The sequence below is a fragment of the Abramis brama genome, assembly GCF_963993115.1.
Source record: "Abramis brama genome assembly, chromosome: 22".
Classification (NCBI taxonomy): domain Eukaryota; kingdom Metazoa; phylum Chordata; class Actinopteri; order Cypriniformes; family Leuciscidae; genus Abramis; species Abramis brama.
The window spans coordinates 17620809-17645676 of record NC_139984.1 but is presented as its reverse complement, the minus strand read 5'-3'; the positions used below and the strand labels follow the sequence as shown (position 1 = coordinate 17645676).

At 37.3% G+C, this 24868-nt stretch overlaps 4 protein-coding genes across 4 annotated transcripts; 2 read left to right on the top strand and 2 right to left on the bottom strand.

Annotated features, from left to right (window-relative positions):
- Window positions 1-3424: 3424 nt before the first annotated feature.
- Window positions 3425-5166, bottom strand: LOC311073657 (transcription factor HES-5-like). Its single transcript, XM_084099561.1, has 2 exons — window positions 5010-5166; window positions 3425-4895 (listed from the first exon to the last, which is right to left on the bottom strand). Exons 1-2 carry the CDS (start codon window positions 5067-5069, stop codon window positions 4503-4505), a joined length of 453 nt encoding a protein of 150 aa, XP_083955687.1. The 5' UTR covers window positions 5070-5166; the 3' UTR covers window positions 3425-4502.
- A 1411-nt stretch (window positions 5167-6577) lies between these two features.
- LOC311073646 (transcription factor HES-5-like) lies at window positions 6578-7750 on the top strand. The gene is made up of 2 exons (XM_084099550.1): window positions 6578-6734; window positions 6840-7750. Exons 1-2 carry the CDS (start codon window positions 6675-6677, stop codon window positions 7230-7232), a joined length of 453 nt encoding a protein of 150 aa, XP_083955676.1. The 5' UTR covers window positions 6578-6674; the 3' UTR covers window positions 7233-7750.
- Window positions 7751-11326: 3576 nt separating this feature from the next.
- her12 (hairy-related 12) lies at window positions 11327-12395 on the top strand. Its single transcript, XM_084099539.1, has 2 exons — window positions 11327-11437; window positions 11539-12395. Exons 1-2 carry the CDS (start codon window positions 11369-11371, stop codon window positions 11914-11916), a joined length of 447 nt encoding a protein of 148 aa, XP_083955665.1. The 5' UTR covers window positions 11327-11368; the 3' UTR covers window positions 11917-12395.
- Window positions 12396-15966: 3571 nt separating this feature from the next.
- Window positions 15967-24179, bottom strand: tas1r1 (taste receptor, type 1, member 1; the record flags this gene model as incomplete). Its single annotated transcript, XM_084098625.1, has 7 exons — window positions 15967-17149; window positions 18416-18786; window positions 19201-19321; window positions 20393-20614; window positions 20733-21488; window positions 23480-23768; window positions 24019-24179. The coding sequence occupies 7 exons, from the start codon at window positions 24177-24179 to the stop codon at window positions 16595-16597; spliced, it is 2475 nt and encodes an 824-aa protein (XP_083954751.1). The 3' UTR covers window positions 15967-16594.
- Between the last annotated feature and the right edge of the window lie 689 nt (window positions 24180-24868).

Genomic DNA, 24868 nt, shown 5'->3' with positions numbered 1-24868 from the left:
CTCCTCGCTCCTCCATTTATACTCCAAAATCTCCATATGAATGTGTGAGTCTGGAGTTTGCTGGAGGTTCTCACAGTCTGCAGCCAATGGGAGCGTTCGAAAGGCTCAATGGGGCCGAGGGTCGCCACATGCTTTAATGACATGCTTATAGCTCAGGAAACAATGAGCACATCTCAGGGGAGCAGGTGGAGGGGTGGGTGTTGAGGATGGTGTGTGTGAGAAAGTGGAGACCCCTCGTTTAAAGCTTTGCTTGTTGTCTGACATTGGGGTCATTTATTGACAAAGCACGTGCCATTGTGCCATGAGTATCTTTTTAGTGTAATTTAGATGTCCATTTTCAATATAAACCAGATGTATGTCGATACCTGGGGGCATTTGGGGGTACTTGAAAAGATTTTGGTTTTTCCTTGCTAAATAATTAAAGTGTTAGTTCACCCAAAAATGAAAATTCTGTCAGTAATTACTCACCCTCATGTTGTTCCAACCTCGTAAGACCTTCGTTCATCTTCGGAACACAAATTAAGATATTTTTGATTAAATCTGAGAGCTGGATCACTTCTCCATAGGCTTCTAAGACATTATAACTTGCTGGCCCAGAAAATGTATTAAAGACATCGTTAATATAGTCCAAGTGGCTACAGTGGCTCAATCTTAAATTTATAAAGCGACGAGAATACTTTTTGTGCGCAAAAACAAACAAAAATAACGACTTTATTCCACTATTCATTTCCTTCTCTCTGGGCCTCGAGTTATTTCACGTAGTGTTTTAGCGCAGCGCGTCTGTGTCATTGCGTTTGGAAACAAAGATGAAGTTCTCAAGGTGAATGCATACCTTCACTCTAGGGGTCAAACAACTAAACATCAAGTCAGGAATCTTGGTGTGACACTAGAGTCAGACCTTAGTTTCAGTAGTCATGTCAAAGCAATAACTAAATCAGCATACTATCATCTGAAAAATATTGCAAGAATAAGATGCTTTGTTTCCAGACAAGACTTAGAGAAACTTGTGCATGCTTTCATCACCAGCAGGGTGGATTATTGTAATGGACTCCTCACTGGCCTTCCCAAAAAGACCATAAGACAGTTGCAGCTCATACAGAACGCTGCCGCCAGGATTCTGAGCAGAACCAGAAAATATGAACATATCACACCAGTCCTCAGGTCTTTACACTGGCTCCCAGTTAAATTTAGGATTGATTTTAAAGTATTATTACTGGTATATAAATCATTCAATGGCCTAGGACCTCAATACATTGCAGATATGCTCACTGAATATAAACCCAACAGATCACTCAGATCATTAGGATCATATCAGCTAGAAATACCAAGGGTTCACTCTAAGCATGGCGAGTCCGCTTTTAGCTATTATGCCAGCCGCAGCTGGAACCAGCTTCCAGAAGAGATCAGATGTGCTCCTACAGTAGTCACATTCAAATCCAGACTCAAAACACATCTGTTTAGCTATGCATTTACTGATTGAGCACTGTGCCACTGTTCGTCCGACTGTTTGTACTGTACTGTATTTTATTTTATTTTCTAAACTGTTTTAATTATTCTTATTTCTTTTTATTATTTTAATTTCTTCTATGTAAAGCACTTTGAATTGCCATTGTGTATGAAATGTGCTATATAAATAAACTTGCCTTGCCTTGTCTATATAGCCACTTTTAACAGCAACAAATTGAAGGAATTGTTTATGACAGTATCATTCTCTCGCATCATTCAGGAGGAATTTTGGCCCGCTTTTCTCTACAACGTTGCTTCAGTTCATTGAGGTTTGTGGGCATCTGTTTATGCACAGCTCTTTTAAGGTCCTGCTAAAATATTTCAGTTGAGTTGAGGTCTGGACTTTGACTGGCCCAGTGCAACACCTTGATTCTTTTCTTTTTCAGCCATTCTGCTGTAGATTTGCTGGTGTGCTTGGGATCATTGTCCTGTTGCATGACTCAATTTCGGCCAAGCTTTAGCTGTCGGACAGATGGCCTCACATTTGACTCTAGAATACTTTGGTATACAGAGGAGTTCATGGTCAACTCAAAGACTGCAAGATGCCCTGGGCTGCAAAACAAGCCCAAATCCCAAATCCAGTGTGATGGACAGTTTGCATGAGGTGTTTGTGCTGATATGCTGAGGTCAGTTTTCGCCAAATGTGGCGCTGTGCATTATGGCCAAACATCTCCACTTTGGTCTCGTCTGTCCAAAGGACATTGTTCCAGAAGTCTTGAGGTTAGTTCAGATGCAACTTTGCAAACCTAAGCTGTTCTGCCATGTTCTTTTTAGAGAGAAGAAGCTTTCTCTTGCAACCCTTCCAAACATGCCATACTTGTCCCGTCCTTTTTTAATTGTACTGTCATGAACTTTAACATTGAACATGTTTATTGAGGCCTGTAGAGTCAGTGAAGTTCTTGGGTGTTGTGTGATTTCTCTGAGCAGTGCACAGTCTGACCTTGGGGTGAATTTGCTGGGACGTCCACTCCTGGGAAGATTGGCAGTTGTCTTGAATTTTTTCCACTTGTGAATAATCTTCCTCAAAATGATGGACTTCAAATTGTTTGGAAATGGCTGTATAACCCTTCTCAGATTGATGGCAGCAACAATTGCTTTTATAAGACTGTTGATGTCTTTCTTGTCATTGTGTTAACACACACCTGAATGCTCCTGACCAGCAAACTGCCAAAACTTCTGCTTTTATAGAGTTGGTCACACTTCCTGATGATCTGTTAATCAAAGGCATTTGATCAGCAGCGTCCGACTGCTACTTACCCTCTTAATTCCTATGGAAGCAGTAAGGGTGTACTTAGTTTGTCACACATGGCTTTTCCATTTTGGCCTAGTTTTGTTAAATAAATAATGACACTGTGTAATATGTTGTGTTGTTGTTCATCTGAGGTTTTATATGCCTAATTTTAGGACCCGATTTTGAAGTTCATATGGTCATATGCTGAATTGTTCTCAATTAAATACTTTTGTTGAGTTGTATGAATGGGAAAACTAAAAAATTAGGTCTCATTACAGCTTCATCCCCATCAGTGAGGGCTTCTTTCAGAGACACGCTTCTTCTGTTTCCTTATCAGTGGATATTGATTTGTGATGGAGTTGGGTTACTTATCACACAAAAACTATTTTTTGTGTAAGAGCTGTACCTGCATGGAATAAAATGTTTTCAGATTTTGATCATATTTTAACAACACATCCTCTTCCACATCCAAAATGCTGATTTCAGGTCAAGCGTAGGTTTATGGCTGAAGTTTAGGAGTGTAAAGTTATTTAAACACTGCCAACAGTGAAATACTGATCAGTAAGCTTTTGGAGAATTTGATACAAAATATAAAATTTTTGACAAAACTATTCATAGATACTTAACTACACTAAAAATATGTATGATGTATAGAGTTAAATTAAACAGAACACTGGACAAGAACATTGATTGTACAATTTATTTTGTCATAAGCAATATGTTTACTGTTTTTCATGCGGGCAAATCTGACAATGAACATTTGCTTCAGCTTTGAAGGACATTCATGCCTTAAAGCAGGGTTCACCAATCTCGGCCCTGGAGGGCCGCTGTCCTGCAGAGTTTAGCTCCAACCCCAATTAAACACACCTGAACCAGCTAATCAAGGTCTCACTAGGCATACTAGAAACTTTCAAACAGGTGTGTTGGAGCTGGTTGGAGCTAAACTCTGCAGGGACAGCGGCCCTCCAGGACCGAGATTGGTGACCCCTGCCTTAAAGTAATAAAGCAGTAACATATTAGATACATGCATCTTTTCACAGTTGTGAAGAACTCATGGTAGAATGTTTGTACTTCCCTTGAACGCGGAAGAAATTAACAATGTCACAGACATTTAAAATTCAATTAGTAATCAAAGACAGTGCAATGTGCAATGCAAGATACCTTCACAGAAGGAAAGAACTTGACTTTGAAAGTAAAGAGTAGAAGTCAATCACTAACAGTGACAATATTCAACTGCCCTTTACAGGGGAAATGTCTCATTCATGTAAACACATGCAAACATTAAAAACAATCATTTGTGCTTACAACACACAATTACATCTTTCAAATGAAGAAATATTTCTCATATAAAAAGAGAAGCATTCGATGTATTTCAGTCAATAGAAATATAAATCAAAAGCTTTCAGTCAATGAAAGCAGTGTTGTCATCCTTTAGATGTAAGAGAGAATAAACCCAATATGGGTGAAAGACCTACGAGAGTTCAAACGTCTGAATCAGACTTTAACATTTCTGTGACCAAATACTTTGAATCTCATTTTTCACGAATGTAATAATCATTTTACACAGCAAATGATTCTGTACATTCTGATGAAATATTACTGGTCACACAGTTTCAATAAAACAGCAACTTTCTCTGAAAGCAGATTAAAGATCCTGCAGAATCTGCAGAGGCGGAAATCAATTCCTACATTAGAATTACAGTCCATGCCAAATCTCAGACTGGCATTATGAATTCTGTCTGATAAATCATACGGTCCTGTGGCTCTACCAGGGTCTCCAGAGCGCCAGAGTTTCCTCTTTGCTGCTGCTCTTTGCGTCTGGTGAATGGAGCTGATGAGTGTTGTTCTCTGTGGACGGCTGCATGTGCAGGAAGTGCTTCAGAAGTCTTCTGTGGGACTGAGTCTGCACTGGACACTGAGACAGGAAGTTGACGGCCTCCTGCACACATCTGGAGTGTCCGTCATGAGCTGCAGTAGAGCAGCCTGAGGGATTCTGGGAGCATCTCAAGAAATCAAGCGTCATCTCCAGGATATCAGCTTTCTCCTGTCTGGAGTCGGGCTGTTGCTTTAGGAACTCTTGACCCAGAAGAGACTTGAGCTTCTCAATGCTGCTGTTGATCCGTTCTCTGCGGATCTTCTCCACTATTGGCTTTCTCAGCTGAGGAAACATTAAGAACGTGCATTTAGAAACACTCATCCATCAGTCATATAGTTCACATTTCATAAGAATACATGATTTAGTAGAGTCAGGTGTGAAATGTTGAATGTTTACCTTGTTTGTGAGTGGAAGTTGTTCTCTGCTGATGATTGATCCAGTGATTGTAGGAGCCATGGCTGTGTGTCTTGTGTTCAGTTCTCTGTTAGGATCAGATCTGAGCTGTGCTGAACTCCCTCTCCTCGCTCCTCCATTTATACTCCCAAATCTCCATATGAATGTGTGAGTCTGGAGTTTGCTGGAGGTTCTCACAGTCTGCAGCCAATGGGAGCGTTCAGGCTGACACATGGCGGCTGAAGCCCTTATTGCTCCAACACAATGAGCACATCTCTGGGGAGCAGGTGGAGGGGTGGGACAGTGTGTGAGAAAGTGCAGCCCTGTTGCTCACATTAGGATTAATTGCTCACAAAAGCACGTGCTGTTTATATAAAAGACTTACATTTAAAAAAAAATTAGCTCAAAACAATCTCACACTCTAGGAATACATTTCTACCTTATTTTAGAACAATTTAGAGAAATATCAAACATAACTCATAATAGAGATTAAAAATGTCCAATATAAAGGGTATGAAACAGAAATTTTGAAATTCACACTCCAGCCAATACATAAACTATTAAATAAAATAGTGTTTTCTTTAATTATACAATGACAAATATATTTGGAAAATTATAGTTTTACACTTTAATTCTTTAGTAGGACAAACAAGCAAACAAATGCCCGTCTCAATTAGGGACGGTGTCATAAACACCCCTGTGAGGCTTCTATGGAGCCCCTTGACAACATGCCTAATTGCCTGCAGTAAGGCACACTTCTATTCATCTCTGATGAATGGACAGAGTGTGGGAAAGTTGTGGAAAGCGCAGTCCCAGTCCTGCACTACATCACCTTCAAGACTTCATTGTGATAGAGGACATCTGAACTGCCAACATGTGGCACCTTACTATCAAATTGCTGTCCTGTTTTTTGTTTGTTTTTCCTGGACATCTGAAGGATTTTTTTAAAGGCTGATTAACTGTCATATTACAAAATTTGAATATGGTTGATTAAACCAGAAGCTATTGAGCAAAACATTCTACATGCTTTCTGAATACTTGAACTTTATTCGTCAGATAGTATAGGAGAATTATGGCATCTGGAAACCACACAATGGGGTCTCTTGGATATTTTTCTACTTACAAGCAAACAAAACATTGTTTAAAAAAAATTAACCAAAAGTGTTAAAAAATATTGATTCTGCACTTAATAGATCACTAATCAAATAAACAAATTGCCTGATGACGTTGCTCATTTAAATAATTTGGAATTAATACAAATCTGTTTAATTAAAAAGCTAAATAAAAGCATTTTCTAGTGGTCTCAGACGTGTGGTTATTAAGAATGGCGCATGCTCTTTTACAGGTTTCCAAGCAGCAGATTAGGCTTCAAAAGGGGTTTCCACTTTCTCACAAACTTCCTCCCTGTAATACACACCTCTCCACCTGCCTGTCAGAGAAGTTCATTGTTTCCTGTACAATAAATGCCTCACTGAGCATGTGGCGGCCCTCTGCCCCATTGAGCCTTTCGAACGCTCCCATTGGCTGCAGACTGTGAGAACCTCCAGCAAACTCCAGACTCACACATTCATATGGAGATTTGGGAGTATAAATGGAGGAGCGAGGAGAGGGAGTTCAGCACAGCTCAGATCTGATCCTAACAGAGAACTGAACACAAGACACACAGCCATGGCTCCTACAATCACTGGATCAATCATCAGCAGAGAACAACTTCCACTCACAAACAAGGTAAACATTCAACATTTCACACCTGACTCTACTAAATCATGTATTCTTATGAAATGTGACTGATGGATGAGTGTTTCTAAATGCACGTTCTTAATGTTTCCTCAGCTGAGAAAGCCAATAGTGGAGAAGATCCGCAGAGAACGGATCAACAGCAGCATTGAGAAGCTCAAGTCTCTTCTGGGTCAAGAGTTCCTAAAGCAACAGCCCGACTCCAGACAGGAGAAAGCTGATATCCTGGAGATGACGCTTGATTTCTTGAGACGCTCCCAGAATCCCTCAGGCTGTTCTACTGCAGCTCATGACGGACACTCCAGATGTGTGCAGGAGGCCGTCAACTTCCTGTCTCAGTGTCCAGTGCAGACTCAGTCCCACAGAAGACTTCTGAAGCACTTCCTGCACATGCAGCCGTCCACAGAGAACAACACTCATCAGCTCCATTCACCAGACGCAAAGAGCAGCAGCAAAGAGGAAACTCTGGCGCTCTGGAGACCCTGGTAGAAGCCATTCTTATGTTTTTAAAAGACAACAATGTGAACTACCACGATTAACTCTGTTATAAGAGAAAATGTTATTCTATGTAAACCTCTTTCAAGAGGTATTAATTGCTTGTATTCCTACATCTAGAATTCACTGTATTTTTGCCATTGGCAAATCATGCTTCAAGCTAATTGAATCTGCTATGTTAGCAACTATATATCTCACACTGAGGTGCAATATTTGCATTCTATGAATGTTCCATGTTTCTGAATAGATCTAATTGATCTTGTGATTTATATTAACTTCTTGTTCTTTTTTTTTGAACATTGTATTGTTGGTGTTGTAGATTTTTTATAATCAACTATAACTGACAAATTCTTTTATAAAGATTATTTAGATAATTGTGTTTTAAACAAGAGTCTAACAATCAAGCACAGTGGTAGTAAAAACACTGTACTTTAAAATAAATCACTACATGAATATGCTGGACATAATCTACAATATGTTTTATAAAAAACAATAAAAATTTATTTTACATCAAATGTTCTGTGGCAATGTGTTCATTCTTTTAAATAAATTGGTAACTTTATTTCATGCCCCTGTTATGCATCTCACATGTATCTACTAGTAATAACAGTAAATTATGCACAATTCCAAACCCTAAACGTAAGAACATAATACATATTATTACTGAGTATGTTGGCAATATTACTTAGTACTTATTTGTATAATTACACTGTAACAAGGGTACCTTAAAATAAAGAGTAGCCGAAAACATCAGGTACTTTCTGAGTTCAGACAACTTTTAATGCATTCCAATATCTTTTTAAATGCATCAGTTGGTTTCAATTGTTTATTTGATAATTATGGAATTACAAACAAGCACTTTGCTTGTTTGCTTTGTTATCCACTCAAGCAACTATCTCCTAACCTTAAAATCAATTAGATAGGTGGTATCCCATGTCACCAAAAAGTGATGTTCAACTTAGACCCAAAATTTGCCTCAAAGGGGCGGATCCTGTAGAGATTCACAAATCCGAACAGGTAAATTTAAAAAGTAAACTGGACAGATAATTTATAATCAATTTTTAAGAAACATTACACTTCTCAGATGCTTCTCACTTGAACAAGGGGAGTAGACAGTTAAATAGACAAATTTCATTTAAATGACATCAGTGATTGGAGCATGCTGACTGCCTCAACCAATGACACCCGCCAAGCTAAAGTAAAATATTTACAATAGTTTTTGTGTGTTCTATGGGTAAAAATGTATGCTTACATTATTTATGCATTTAAATAAATACATTTAGTAAGTTAGTAAGAATTTCTAGGTTTGAACTGGTTTGAAAATTGTTCCTGAATCCTGGGAAAATCCTAAAAGTGTTTGAACAGTGTCTAAAGTCCAGATGGTCTTTCTACGTCTTAGGTCCCCCCACTAATAAAGAGAGTTCAAACACCGTAACTAATGTTATGTGTAACAAGACACACTTCTTTTGTTTCCTTACTGTGGGCAGTCAATGAACAGACTGTGGGAAAGGAAGACAGGACTCTCACACACAACTCATGGGAACCTCAGTGAAAACCCAGTGCCTATGTTTTCAGGCCTGCTGCTACAGGTGGTTTAAAACAGAGGAATCATAGTATCAAAAGCACTTAATATCCAATTCAACTTAAACATAGAATATAGTTATACATCTGATATAGTAGAGAATACTTCAGAAAAAGTATTTTTTTAAATTAAATTAGGGTAAAAATGTCTGAAAATTGTCATAAGGTGGTGGGTATATTAAGACTTTTTTGCTCAACCACAAGTTTGATTTCCCAAGTTTGTTTGTGACACTAAAAGACTGACTGTTTGTTTTACAACAAAGATGCAATTAACATTTTCAATGGAGCCATTAGTGAATTGTTTGCACTCCTCAGATTAGAGCACCCAGGTTAGTGGGAATGTCCTCAAACACAAACTCACAGTATTTCAATAGTAGGCTATATGTGAAAAATACAAGCAAACACAAACACACAACACACACACACACACACACACACACACACACACACACACACATATATATATATGTAGATTAAACACTAGTCTTTGCTCTCCATCACAATACAAATAGAGGCATCACCAGGGTTATTATCGTAGACTGAAACTAAAAATACTAAACCAATAATAAAAAAAACTTTTTTGTCAATTTAAATAAACAATAAAATACAAAAACACTTAGGGAATTTATTTTAATTCAGCTAGTTGCCAATAGGCAACATTTCTTGTTTTCGTTTAGCCTAGTTTAACTATAAGTAGGCTACTAAAATAACAAACTAAAAACGAATTATTACAAATTAATAAAAACTAAACAGACATTAACAAAAACTAATAACAATGACAAACACCATAACAAAATAACACAACAAATTAAGACAGACGATAAAACAAAATATATATTTATATGTGTTCTGAAGAAAATGTGAATGCTGTTAAAAGATCCTGTCAAATGCAGAGGGGGTTTGTGTGAGAGTGCTTATGTTTTCTGAGGGACTTCCAAGCATGTTTATTCAAATAGAAATCAAAGCACCATTAATAATCTATATTCACCTGCTCATTGCACTTCGTTACCACAGTAAAACACTTTACTTACGTGCTGTGTCTTTCCCACAGTTATGACAATGGCATGAGTCTCTGTCCTGACCCTTTTGGCGTCTGCTGGTCGTGTGCCATTAATAATCTATATTCACCTGCTCGTTCTCATTGCACTTCGTTACCACAGTAAAACACTTTACTTACGTGCTGTGTCTTTCCCACAGTTATGACAATGGCATGAGTCTCTGTCCTGACCCTTTTGGCGTCTGCTGGTCGTGTGATGGGGCAGTTAAGAAGCAGCAGCAGGAACAGCACAATGAACCTCACTGATCTCAGCACGAGCTCCTGCGCGTGCTGGCCATGAAGTGACGACAGACACGTAGACATAAAATGAGATGAAGCAAAAAACACTTTTAATCACGTTACAAAACGAACTAGCATTATTTCGATTCACACAAATAGCAGGTGAGGGCTGAGAATGTTTTTTAAAAGGATATTAAAAGGATATCAGATTTTCTCAAGCGTGCCTTCACAGCGACATGAGGACTTCCGTAATTTGGCACGTGGACGCGACTGTTCTGTCACCTAACTTGTGGAGCTGACAGTCATGTTGTTAACAGTTATCAAAGGAAAATTCATGGGAACGGGCTCAAATCTGTGTTTCCAGCTGTGTTTCTCGTAGCTTTGATGTTATGTCACAGACAGTTTTAACCACGTGCCATTGTCGCAAGTAGGTGTTGGTCACGCTCCAGACCTGAGCTGCGTTTCCCAGAGCATCGTAAGCTAATGGCATCATTAAACTTAGCTCACGATGCTTTTGAGAAACGCTGCCCCTGGAAAATTTGCACAAGTTTGCTTATCCTACAAAAATAGTAGCCTATAATAATGAACGCACTTTGTACAATATATTTAGGTTACAAAAATCACTTATCAAATAATTGTATCAAGATTTCTTTGTTTTGCATTTCTTTGTTTTTCAACACTGCATGGTCAATTTTTGCATTGATTACACAAGGTATAAATTAGATGCACAAACATATCAAATAAGAGTTGCCATGGTTTACTTTATTGCATTAAAATGTATGTGTAAAAGACAAGTTTCTGCTAGAGTTTCCCTTGCAATATATTTTGGTTACACAAACCTCTAAATTAGATACATGCGCAAGCACCAGTCATGGTTCATCTGATATATTTTATTTTAATCTTTATTTTTCTACTATATGTGCTTTTGTGAAAGCAAAGTGCATTTGAAAACCTACATTCATCATTTTTTTATTCTATTTTTCTAATTGGCTGAAGGACCAAATTCCTTCACTGAACCTTCAAGAACGGCGCCTCTCTGATACCTTGGGAAACATTCCTCCAGTGGAAGCGAGCAGGCATTTAACCATAAAATTAATGTCCTCTATTGTTGTGATGAGCCGGCCCTCTGGTCTCAGAGTGTGGGAACAGTAACACAGCACAGGCCACATGGCTTTGTGATGGTAATGCTGCTCTATAAATACAAGGGGTTCTCCTCAAAGAGGCTCACAAATCGTTTTGGCACAGAAGAAAAGCAAGCTGTTTCAGCACGGACATGGCACCACATTCAGCTACACTCTCCTCTTTTGACCATCTTCGCTTCAGTGATAAGGACAAAATAAAGGTATGTTCAATTTAAATGCAGTTCTTCTTCCAAAGCGTTTCACCCAAAATTTGAATCTGCGTTTGAAAAATGTTCTAACAAGTGTTTCCGTTTGCCTTCAGCCAAGGAAGCCAATTGTTGAAAAGATGCGCAGGGACCGCATCAACAGCAGCATCGACCAGCTCAAAAGTCTCCTGGAGAAGGAGTTCCACAGCCATGACCCCAGCACCAAACTGGAGAAGGCCGACATCCTGGAAATGACGGTCAGCTTTCTCAAACAGCAGTGGCAGCAGCTTCCTCAGAGGGACTATAATGAAGGCTACTCTCACTGCTGGAGGGAGTCTGTCCACTTCCTCACTCTTCATTCCACCGGAGGAGGATCTGGCCGGGAGCTCCAGCACCTCCACAGCGCCCAGCGAGCGAGCTCTGCTCCAGCAGCACCCTCGTCCAAACTGCAGCAGCCGGACAGCAGGAGAGATGGAGTCTGGAGACCCTGGTAGACATGCTGTGAAACTGTAAACCCTGAGGGACAGTAATATTAACGTCTCTCATCAAAGTAGGAGATATGCATTTCCAAAGTGTATGTTTGTGCTGTCATCATATTGATTGACAAAAACTTTAGATAAACATGTGTTTGTCAGTGGAAGGAGGTGGATTATTTATAGCTCTTAGGGTGATTTTTTTTTACCACATTATTACTTAACTTGTTTGGTTTTTGTATGCATATTTAAATGAGATTGACTCCAGTGGAGTTTTATGTATCAGACCTTTGAACTGATATTGTACTTAAAAGTTTTTTCAGAGTATATTTCTGTTTGCACTGAGATTTCTGTATTGTTGTTTAGGTAAGGCATGCATGTTGTACCTTTGATAAAGGATCCTGTTTGTTGTCTTGACCAATTTTTTTTATTATTATTCTTAGCAAATGAGCTCTTACATCAAATATTTTCTGCTAATAAAATTCTACATTTTCAATGAATGGTTTTGGGAGAAGATTGAATCAATGTTTGTATGCTACAGACTACATGATGTGATCTGTTCAAAGTCAGATTGTATTTAGATCCTGTTTGTTTGTTTTTTGCTTAAGCAACTGGAACAATATGTTTAATCATTTGCTTAAAAAACATCTGCAATGAAAAGACAGAGTTGAGACTATAAATTAGCAAGTTAATTATGTTAACAAGTTAGTAATTACAAAAAACGTCACTTGTAGCAAGGGGCTGATCTACTGAGCTAATTGACTATCTCTCAACTTGTGTGAACCATTGATTTTCTGTAAATGTATGTAGTTCTGTCAAATAAGGTGTTCCGGAATTATATATAATAAAATATAAAAATATAACAACCTTTAAAACTTACAAAATTTACAAAGTTTGATTGGAGGGCCAATTTTACCAGATTTGTGTGAGTGTGTGTGTGTGTGTGGAGGCATACATAAATTATTTTTATTATTTTGCTGGAATAGTCAAATTTAATATGATATGCATTAATTATGCATATGCATTATTTTAAACTCTCAAATAACTCTAGACTGTCTATATTAGGTTTCTATTCACAGATGGGTAATGTCAAGTAAGTACAATTACACAGCCTACTTCTGCAGGCACACGTCTATTGTTATCCTCTCCTGAGAATATCGCACTCACAATGGAAAAGTAGTGTGGGAAACACTTCCCTGCTCCCAACTCACACGTTCCTGTGTCAATGGAGATGACCTTCCTAACAACAGCAAGCCTTTCATAGGCTACTATCTTTTCCCAGGGGCTCATGCAAGTGTGTGTGCGTGCGTGCGTGCATGTGTGTGTGTGTGTGTGTGACTGAGCTACAGAAGAGTTTAAAAGTCTACATGGAAAAATTAAACCTGGTAATAAACAAAAAGTTTTAGGATTTAGGAAAAATGTAAATAAAAGAAACCTTATGACAAAAAAAGGAAAACATATTTCAGATTCTATACTATTTCTAAGTCACTATTCAAAGTAAAATGGTTCGTGACTCTTTGGCGGTCTGATCTTTCTTCCATTAAAGCTCAAGATGCTCTTTGGATAACATGATCATCAGATTTTACACAAACTTTTAGAGTTTATGCATCACGAGTGCTTCTGTCTTTAAAGCAAAAGAGGTGATGATGAATATTACTTAGGCTACACAAATTATTTCAGGAAAATAAAACAGGCCTACTTCCCAGCGGGCACCTTGACGTCAATTTGACATCAACAAATAGTCAAGATTTTGACCACCATGTATGACATGCATGAATATGCATATTTTCATTATATTTTGTAATTATTTCCTTGTGGTTGTAAAGATGCCTAACAAAGGTATCAATCTGACATGTTTTTTCTGGTCCCTACATCTCAGGTCAATATCATTGACATTAAATCGATGTTGATTTGATGTCAGGAAATAAGACGTCAGATTGATGTGAAATTTATGACAAAACATTTATGTCAAAACAATGTCTGAAAAAAGTATATTTATTACTCATTGTAAATCATTGTGAATCATTTTCAACATCTAAAAGACCTAGCCTGAATGATCTTGAAAGTTGTAGACCTAGGTCTATGTATTTTGCATGTGTGTTTTTATTTATTTAAATCCTAGCATATTTACATTTAGTTCACGTTTAAAATGACAGAAGGCACTATAATTGCATATACTATAAAAGGTAAATTTAGTCTGACATTGAAGCTTGATATTGAATGATATCAAAATAGCATTAAAATGACATCAACATCATGACATCCTGACGTCAAATAGATGCCCAGCAGGCACAGGGTATAGACTACAACATCGGTCAGACGTTGGATTTTGGTTGAAAATGAAAGTCGGGTTGACGTCTAAATCCAATGTTTGTTTGACGTCAAGCTCCAACGTTGGGCAGTCGTTGAATTTTGGTTGGAATAAACCAAACAAAAAGGTGAAATGCATGGCCGTACACTTATTACCAGCTTCACTTAAAACTAACCAGATTTACTTTATTTAATTTCCGGTTTAAAGAAATAATATTTTGTATTTTAAAGTCACCATGATGGTGGTTAGCGTTTGACTTTAAAATACAACTATTGATTTCATTAAAACGGAAATTAAATAAAGTAAATCTGGTTAGTAATAAGTGAAGCTGGTAATGCTGTTTGTGTTGTTTAATCCTCCTCTGCTGAGATCTTCACAGATTTAATGTGCTGCCATGCATGTCACATTTTTTTGCGGTGCTTATTCCAACCAAAATTCAACATCTGTCTGACGTTGGAGTTTGACGCCAAACAAACGTTGGGTTTAGACGTCAACCTGACTTTCATTTTCAACCAAAATGTGACGTCTGACTGACGTTGGATTAGTTTGAGTCCAACGTCTTCCTGACGTCACATTGACGTACTGTGTTTGCTGGGTGTAGAATTGACATCAAATGCTAACAAAGCTTAACATTGTAATGACAGCAACATCATGACATCTTGATGTCAAATAAATGTTGAATTGACATCAAATACCAACAAACAAAGCATGACATCAAAATAACATCAAAATGACATCAGCAGAGGTCAAAATCTTGACATCAAATTGACATCGACACTTTGACGTCAATATGACTTTCATTTTTGACCTATTTCGTGACGTAATTTTGACATCAATGTTGATGTCATATTGATGTTAAATTGACATCAAATGCCCACTGGGTTGCCATGCAACTGTGTCTTATAGGCATATGTGTACATTAGGCTATGCTATTAGCCATCATATTGAATACTGGCATTTATTGCCACACTTTAATGGGTAAATTAATTGACCAGAGAGAGCTGACTTAACACACACGACACGAACATAATATTGAAAATGCAGTGTGTGGAGGCTGCTTCCTTGAGGAGCTTCTATCACATGCTTTTGGCTGCTTTTTACTAACCAGCAGATGGCGATGTTTTCTATGAAATTTTTTTTTCTCCACAGAATAAAACATTTTAAAAGATAATTGCGACTTTTTATCTCGCAATTCTGACTTTTTTCCCCTTAGAATTGCGAGATATAAACCAGAATTGCAAGATATAAACTCGCAATTGCAAGAAAAAAAAGTCAGAATTGTGAGATAAAAAGTCGAAATCACCTTATTTATTTATTATTTATTTTGTGGCGGAAACAAGCTTCCATAGTTTTCGACACTTTCAAAGCTTTGAATATTTTCCCAGTCAGGGGAACGCCTAATGAGGCGTCGTTTCTCCATCCTTACCAAATACTAATACATTTAAATTATTAATAATTTCGTTTCAATTCATTTTTACTCAAATTATGTAATTGTAACAGACATGGATTCCTGTTCTTTTTATGGAATATTGCTCTATTATAAATGATTTATCCATGCACATCACTTTGACCTCATAATCTTTAATCAAAATAACTTCCCCTCCTCTTGCAATGGCATCTCTTCTCTTTTCTAATGATGCGTGATGGCGGGACATATTGTCACTCTCATGAGATCACAGCAATAGCAAACCTTTACAATCCAACGATCCAATCAATTTCTGATGGACAAAATCAAGTCTCACCCCACACTTTTTCTTGTTCATGAAGCTGTTTTATTCAGATACGTAAAAGACAGATACGCAACTTCCATCATATTTAATAGACCCAAGCTAACATGAATAAACAATAAACAGTTGCATTTTTATAAACTAATGTTAACAAAGATTAATAAATACTCTAACAAAAATATTGATCATTGTTGGTTAATGAATTAACTAACGTTAACTGATGGGACCTTATTGTAAAGTGTTCCCATATTTATCCTATATTTTTGACTATATTTACTGATAACTTTGGGCAATGCGATTTACTGAAGACAAACAGGACAAGTGACACCATCTGTCCTCGTATCTGCAAAATTAGCTGCCCAATTAAATCTTTTCTCAGAGTTGTTTGGAGTGAAACTGGGCACCCATGAGAGCGGAGCACATGACAGATGTTCACGCAGGGCAGCCGAAACGGTTGCTCTGCCCTTTTGGTAGCCAACACAATTAGGCTTTCTCTGACGATCTGCCCACTGGCTACGCATATGCCAAGCAGTCACAGTCCCAAGACAATCAGAGTATCGGCTCCTTCTAAGACTGAAACTGGGATTATGTTGCTCTGTATTGTTAGAAGGCACTATTGGATTATCCTAATGTTGAGAGACACAGAAAGTCTTATTCGCTTTCACTGCTTGGACATGGTGTACATTTGAATGCAATTTTGGAAGTGAGCTGTTGTATTCATTTGGGGTTTTATCAAGATTATGTACACCTTCGGCAAAAAGTAGCCGCCGAGTATCCCTAGCACACTTAAGAGGATGGCGCCTACATTTAGGGCCATGGCGAAGCTCCCCCTGGAAATGCAGTAAGCTGTAAAGAAAGTGATCCAAGAAATCATGTATATCATGAGACTGAATGTAATGCATTTAGCCTCATTGTAATTGGCAGGCAGGTCTTTTCCAATGTAGCTCAAGCAGAAACAAATTAAGCTCAGCAGACACACAAAAAGGAGCTCGGCGAAGGCCCCGAGAGACAGAGTCTTGCTGCACTCCAGAACAATGCTGTCATGGTAGAAGTCATAGTCCTGAGATGGAAAGGGGGGGTCGAGGACCATGCGAAGAACCGAGATGAAGACCTGCACCACTGTCATGATGAGGATGAACATCTCAGGGCCGCGCTTCCTAGCCCACGTCTCATAGAATCTTGGCAGCTTGGAGGACCATTTGAATATACAAACCACCTTCCAAGAGAGAGATTCATGTTGTATTATGAGAACTGATAAATAGGAACGTGATTTATCATGAATGCACAATGTAGCAATACCATATCGTTTTTGGTGAAAATTGGATATTTAATTGTTCATGCTCATTTCCCGTACATTACATTTAGATGACCATTTATTCATTTAAAGGGGACCTATTATGCCCCTTTTTACAATATGTAATATAAGTCTCAGGTGTCCCCAGAACGTTTCTGTGAAGTTTCAGCTCAAAATACCCCACAGATCACTTATTATACCATGTTGTAAATGCCTTTTTGAGTGGAAGGAAAAACATGCTGTTTTCATGCATGTATCTTTAAATGCAAATGAGTTGCTGCTCACATGCTAGAATCTTGTTCTGAGACACTGCTTATGATTTATGGGGATTAAAAAAAGAGGAGTGGGCAGATTTTTATCATTATAGGGTGGTTGTGTACACACACTGCCAACACACATTTATGTTCAAACAACATATAAAAGTGAATTTTGCATAACAGTTCTCCTTTAATAATAATTTAATAACACTGTTTGGTAACACAGCTTTCATTTTGTTAACATTAGTCAACTAGTTAACTACAAAAATTGTAATTGCTAATTTTAGTTAATACACTGTGAGCTAACATGAACAAACAATAAACGACAGTATTTTTTATCAACTAACATTAAAGATTAATGAAAGTTGTACAAATATATTGCTCACTGTTTGTTCACATTAGTTAATGCATTAGACCTTATTGTAAAGAGTTACTCGCTGTTTAATGTAATTTTTGGCAAATCTCAAAACAAATATTAATGTTTCAAACTGGACATTTTAATGTTATGTCATAGCCTATATATATATATATATATATATATATTTTTTATATATTTACACAAAATACAAAGTAAATAATTTTAATAACTGCTATTTATCATATTTAACTTGGATAAATATTATTGTATCGGCCAGAATTGTATTATTGTGCATCCCTCATATTTAATAGTAGATCAATTTGAACAGTATATCATTTGTTCATATTTTGACTTAGACACAACACTGAGTTCACCAACATCTTTTTGCTAAATGTTTTTGTGCCCTTTCATTAAAATAAATACTGGCTTTGTTATCTAATGCATATACATTCAACGAGGTAACTTAAGTGTCCAAATACATTTAGAAGCCGCCAGACAGAAATGAAATGTTAAAGGGTAAATCAGCTAAAGCCATTAACCTCTTCACGACCTCAACAACATGGCCAAACATACCTGAAAAGAGCGCACAGTCACACACGCCAGGCACACGGTGAAGCTGATGATGAAGAGCGGCTGTTTGAGGAGGCAGCCGGTGCTGGACGGTCTGCTGAAGTGGCACAGTGTGCTGGAGGTGGCCACGGTCAGAGACGCCAACATCAGCAGACAGGTCTTCCCTCCGGCCGACTTCACCACAGGGGTACTGAGGTTAAACAGGAAGATGAGAGCTGTGCCCAGGGTGAGGAACAGGGTCACACCCAGGTAAATGAGCAGGGCAGTAGTGAGCGGAGTGCCCAACGACAGGTACAGCTCTGCCCTCTTCTCACATGTCTCACTCTCTGCTTTAGACCAGTCATCTTTGGCACACGCTTGGCAGCTAGTGTAACCTATGAGGACACAAGTTAAGTTAGCGTAAGAAGCTTTCAAAATGTTTCATAACAAGGCTCCATACAGAATATATTGATAATGTGGACGTATATTTCGCTTTCTCATGGGTAAACTAACAGAGTAATGTTTTGCTAGTGTCCCAGGGCTACAGTGTTTATACTATTGGAGTAAACCCAATTACAAATGGAATACTAATACGTATCTATGCAAAAGCTGTGATTTGAGAAAGTATTTTAGCCTGAAGGGGATTAAAAGCAAACATGGGAGTCATAACTGAAGAAAATGTGCCATCTGTTGGACATACTGTGAATGACATCCTGTGTCTGGTCATTCTGATCTAGTTTCCTCCATTAACTACTGTACTGTATATACTTGTACTTGATAATTATATGATATTTGGGGTGTTTTTGTACCAGTTTTGTTGAGGAAGGTGGTAGCAGGGCATGCCATGCAGTCAAAACAACACTTATGCTGTCCGGTCATGAGCTTTCTGTGTCCGTAGGGACATTCTGGGGAACAAATTGACTCGGGAACCTGGAGAGAGCAAAAATATGATTATTATTACACTGTAAAACTTTTTTTTACAATCAACTTTGATGTTGAAGTCATTTCAACTTAAATTACATCAAACTGACTTTTTTTTTAAAAATGAGTTGAATCTTGTAAAATTTATATTAAAAAGTTGAAAATTGTTAAAGCAATGTAAAAACACATGATGTCATAACTTATTGATGATATAATTTTTATAGTGTATAATTATTATTATTATCACTCTATCTGGTACCTTATTTTAATTATTTTTTCTTCATTAATACGATAATTTCATTTTCAATTATTATGATTATTTTTGTATTTATTTGCCACTGCTTTTGTTTGTGAATAGAAGCTGATGGAAAAAAGTTGGGAAGCATGTATAATGTATACTACTGTTCAAAAGTTTGTGTTATTTGATCAAAAATATAGTAAAAACAGTAATATAGTTGTTACAGAGTCCAGTCTCCCCGGTTTACCCATCTCTCAGTCACGAGCACCCTCTCCCGAATTCTAGCGCAATGCATACTTCCCCATTAGTATGCATCATTTGTGCAGTTATTGCCTTCACCTGTCCTGCATCTCGTTACAAAAGTGAAATATTATTACAATTTAAAACAGCTGTTTTCCATTTTAATATATTTTAGAATGTGATGTATCCCTGTGATGGTAAAGCTGAATTTTCAGCATCATTACTCAAGTCTTCAGTGATCCTTCAGAAATCATTCTAATTTGATGATTTGATGCTCAAGAAACATTTTTGATTATTATCAATGTTGAAAACAGTTGTGCTGCTTAATATTTTTGTGATACCATGATAAAAAAAACTCCAGGATGAATAAAAAATTCAAATAAACAGCATTTATTTGAAATAAAAGTCTTTTGTAACATGAATGTCTTTAATTTCACATTTGACCAATGTATGCATCCTTGCTGAATAAAAGTATTAAATTATTTCTTACAAACATAAAAAACATTTAAAAAAAACATACTGACCCAATCTTTTGAACAGTCATATGTTATACAGGGCCAAGAAATGGCATAATGCATATATAAGGAATGATACAGACTTACCTTGGTTACAGGAGACACCTGGCCTGGCCATTGAATCTGAGAGGCGTCTAACTGAAGATCATTCGGACCGGGACTGTAACTTCCCACCACTTTAAATGACCACTGGCCATCCATCCATAACCATGTCACAATATCATAACCAGTAGGAGGGTCTCCATTCTTATCAAAATAAAATGATGTGTTTCGAATTGAAAACTGAACTTGTTTCAGCTGGTGAAATACCTGTGGAGTTTAAAGAAAATCATATAATGTGTAATGATTTTCAACACTATTCACAACACACACTGACTGCATGTGTGCTATATTATTATTTCAGTGATTTAAATCTAAAAGCAATCACCTCCCATGGCTGCACCTTATATTTCTGACATAGTCCAGAGTCACAATCCAGGATTTTGTGCAGCGCATGAGCCACTGCGTACACGGCCTTATACACATTAAAGGAGGAAACAATGTCATACTGCGCCAAAGACAAGCCTTTTATCGCTATTTCATAAAGGTCTGTATTTTGCATACATGGGATGTTGAGGTTGAATGAACTGTTTAGACCACTGTCTTTAAGTCCAGGCACAGAAAGCCTTTCAAAATCTTCATACCCACTGAATTCAGTATATTTGACTGCGACACCAATGACAGTCCCTATCGTACTGATCCCTGGGATGTTACTCACTATTGGCGCCACCGACCAGTCCTCTGTCCCAATCCACACTTTACCTGTCACGTTTTGGTCGATAACAAAAGGAAAGAAGCCAGCGGCCCGCCTCTTATTGGAAAAGACAACTATAGTGTTGACTTTGGTTTTGATGATGTTTTTGACCATGTCTTGCATGTATTGTTTCGTCTTGTCAGTTACAGCGGGTATCACGGCTTGGTATGCAATACATAAATCGTGAAGTGAAGCTAGCTGGGAAAGGCTTCGCATTCCTTGAATACCATATGAGTTGTCACTACCGAGAAGGGCGATCCAGGTCCAGTTAAATTTGACCAGAATCTGTATCATTGCACTGACTTGGTTCTTGTCACTGGGAATGGTGCGGAAGAAAGCTGGATAGAGCATTTTGTTGCTCAGCAATTCGTTTGTGGCCTCGTAGGAGATCTACAAATACCAAAGAAAAAAAAAAACGTGAATGTATAAAATTATACATAATTTATATGTTTCATTTATACAGCATTTATTATGCAATGGATATATATAAATATATAATCAATCGATTAAAAAAATAACTAATTAATCGCACATTTTTCTGGAATTAATTGCGACTTATGTTAACACCTAACATATACGTTTTCTATACATTTTGATATTGTAATACTTTGACACTGAATCTCCAATATAATATAGAAGCAACATGAAGATGGTATCTGTTAAATGGTATTTTTTTTTTTTTTACTAAGCACTATGAATGAAGGTCAGTATCACTGATAAAGTACTGATAGGCCTACTGATGTCTCTATTAAATGGATTTCCCCCCTTAATTTTAGCCATTAATTATAGCAATTCAACATTGAAAGCTATCAATTTTAACATTTAATAAGCTTTAACGACTTAATTTAAGTGAACAATCTCTACATAAACCCATTGTAATGAATGTCACCTGTGCCTTTAATATATCAGGGCTCAACACGAAGGTTTTCCCAGTCGGGCCAGTTCAGATTTTTACCTGCCCTGCTAAAATGCACAAAAAATTATTGTTTTCGTTGTTTTTGACCCACATAACTTTGTAAACAGTGCTTTAAGATTTTCAGGTTGATCTGACAGGTCCTAAATAGACAGAAATTGAATAATCAAACACTGCACAGACTTCACAGCAAAAATCATAAATCGAATATAGATTAATCCCTATTATAGCCTCAAAAGTTATTCAGTCAAGAGCAGGGAGTGATTTTCTCTTTGTCTTTTGTTTTTTGATTAACAGTAATGACAGACAGTAGCAGGATTAATAGGCAGCTGTCACTTTAAGACCTGACGCACGACGGATCCCCTATTTTCTCTCCTATGGCAAGCCGTTTTAGCTTAAATTGTACCCAGCGTTACTCGTCGTAATTGCATTTTTACTAGTAAGAATTAAATTTGAGAGCTCTACAATTCAATTCTTACTAGTAACAATTCCAATTAGAGAGCTCTACAAATGAATTTTTACTAGTCATATGTCTCCATTGACTTCCATTCATTTTTAATTACGGAGCTCTACAATTGAATTATTACTAGTAACAATTACAATTAGAGAGCTCTCTAATTCAATTATTATTAGTAACAATTAGAGAGCACTACAATTCAATTATTAGTAACAATTCCAATTAGAGAGCTCTACAATTCAATTATTACTAGTAACAATTACAATTAGACAGCTCTCTAATTCAATTATTATTAGTAACAATTCCAATTAGAGAGCTCTACAATTCAATTATTACTAGTAACAATTCCAATTAGAGAGCTCTCTAATTTAATTTTTACTAGTAAAAAAACAAATTAAAGATATGTATAATTGCAGAGCTCTGTAATTGAATTAAAGAGCTCTCCAATTGCATTCTTACTAGTAACAATTCAATTGTAGAGCTCCGTAATTAAAAATGAATCAAAGGAGACATATGACTAGTAAAAATTAATTTGTAGAGCTCTCTAACTGGAATAGTTACTAGTAAGAATTGAATTAGAGAGCTTTGTAATTGTAATTTTTACTAGTAATAATTGAATAAGAGAGCTCTCTAATTGTAATTGCTACTAGTAAGAATTGAATTGCAGAGCTCTCTAATTGTAATGGCTACTAGTAAGAATTGAATTGCAGAGCTCTCTAATTGAATTCTTACTAGTAAAAATGCAATTACGACGAGTAACGCTGGGTACAATTTAAGCTAAAACGGCTTGCCATACTCCCCCCTATTTTAACTCTTTACGTTCATTTTGAGAACTTGACATGGCACTACAGTACAGATTTGTACAGTACTTTTTTTCTGCATCATCGCATTGAATGGTTTAATAGTACTTGAATGAATGATAGCGTGTTCATATACTGATATAGCGGGAAATGTAATGGATGCAGGGTTAATTCTGACATTTTTTAAAACCTTGATCTACTGACCCTGTACCTGAGGCACCAGGAATGTACCAAGAGCAGCGGCTGGTGTAAAAGAGTAGGAACTACTGTCAGGACCGATGATGGCCACAGAGCGGCTGTTGACAACTGATCTTTGGTGCTGCTGGGTCAGCAGATCCAGGGTGGCCAGATTGCTGGCTGGCAGGGAGCACAAGTCATATGTCCGGTAGCCTAGCGTGACCCCTGGAAGGAGTTGCTTATCCTGAGTGCCGTTGTTAATTTCTTCCACTGCATATCTGAAGGCCTGCACCAGATGATAGCCATGCCTGTTGATCAAGCCTCTAGGAATAAAAATTGCAGACAAGAGTTGTTTACATTCTGTACAGTGTGGTAAAATGTGGTTTAAATGGCAAATGATATTATCGGCACAACAATTTTGTGAAAAAGTAGATTTTTTTTCATGGATCAAGAGAATAAAATAGCTTACATGCCTGTAGAAAACGCTGACGTTATCATTGATATGATATAAATGGAATATGCAAAGTACAATAAAATGACATTATCAGATTGTTCTAATCGGCTCATTCTTACTGTGTGCAGTCAGTCAGGTAAGGTGTCGATGGGATGGTGGAATCTGAATTATGGAGGGGGAACCAGCCAGAGATGATATAATCCCCTTGAAGGTGAAGACCTCCACTGTCACTAAAGCTCAAGAGAGAGAGAAACACAAACCAGACCAACATCTTACCCATTCTACCTCTGATATGAGCTCTTCAGACACATTTGTGCTTATAAACACTCTTTTCACATCAGCCCACTGTTTATCCATACTCTGTTGGTGGCAAGGATTTGCATGCTATATGTAATTTCCACGGAGAATGCATTTGCCTGGGGAAATATGTCACCAAACTGTGTAAATGTTTGTATTGCGATTGTAAGTAAAAGCACACATAGGCAAATGTGATGTTGGAGTTGACTTATTTTGTGTCTTCATTAGATGTTTGCTCCCTCAATGAATATAGCTTCAAATGAAGCAGCAATAGCAGAACAGTGATGTTCTAGTTCCTGAATATGTGTTTTTAAATAATTAGTTTGAGCGAAAAAGAATCAGAGTAGGGCACTAACTATGATGTTATTACATATCCAAAAATGTTATTATAGTTTGACAGGAGAAAATGACACTTTTGCTGTAATATGAATACAGTATGTTGATAAAACATCTAACATCATGGATAAAAACTGGCTCAAAACAGTTATCTTTAAACATTATAGTCTTATGCTGTTAAAGGATAGTTCACCCAAAAATGTTGACAGAATTTTTAGGCGAACTATCCCTTTAAGAGAATGTGACACTATAGTGATGGCAAAACAAAGCTGTATTTCTGAAGAAGTGTGATTTGTGTATCACCGCCTGAACCAGTTGGAATGAATTTGCCTGTCT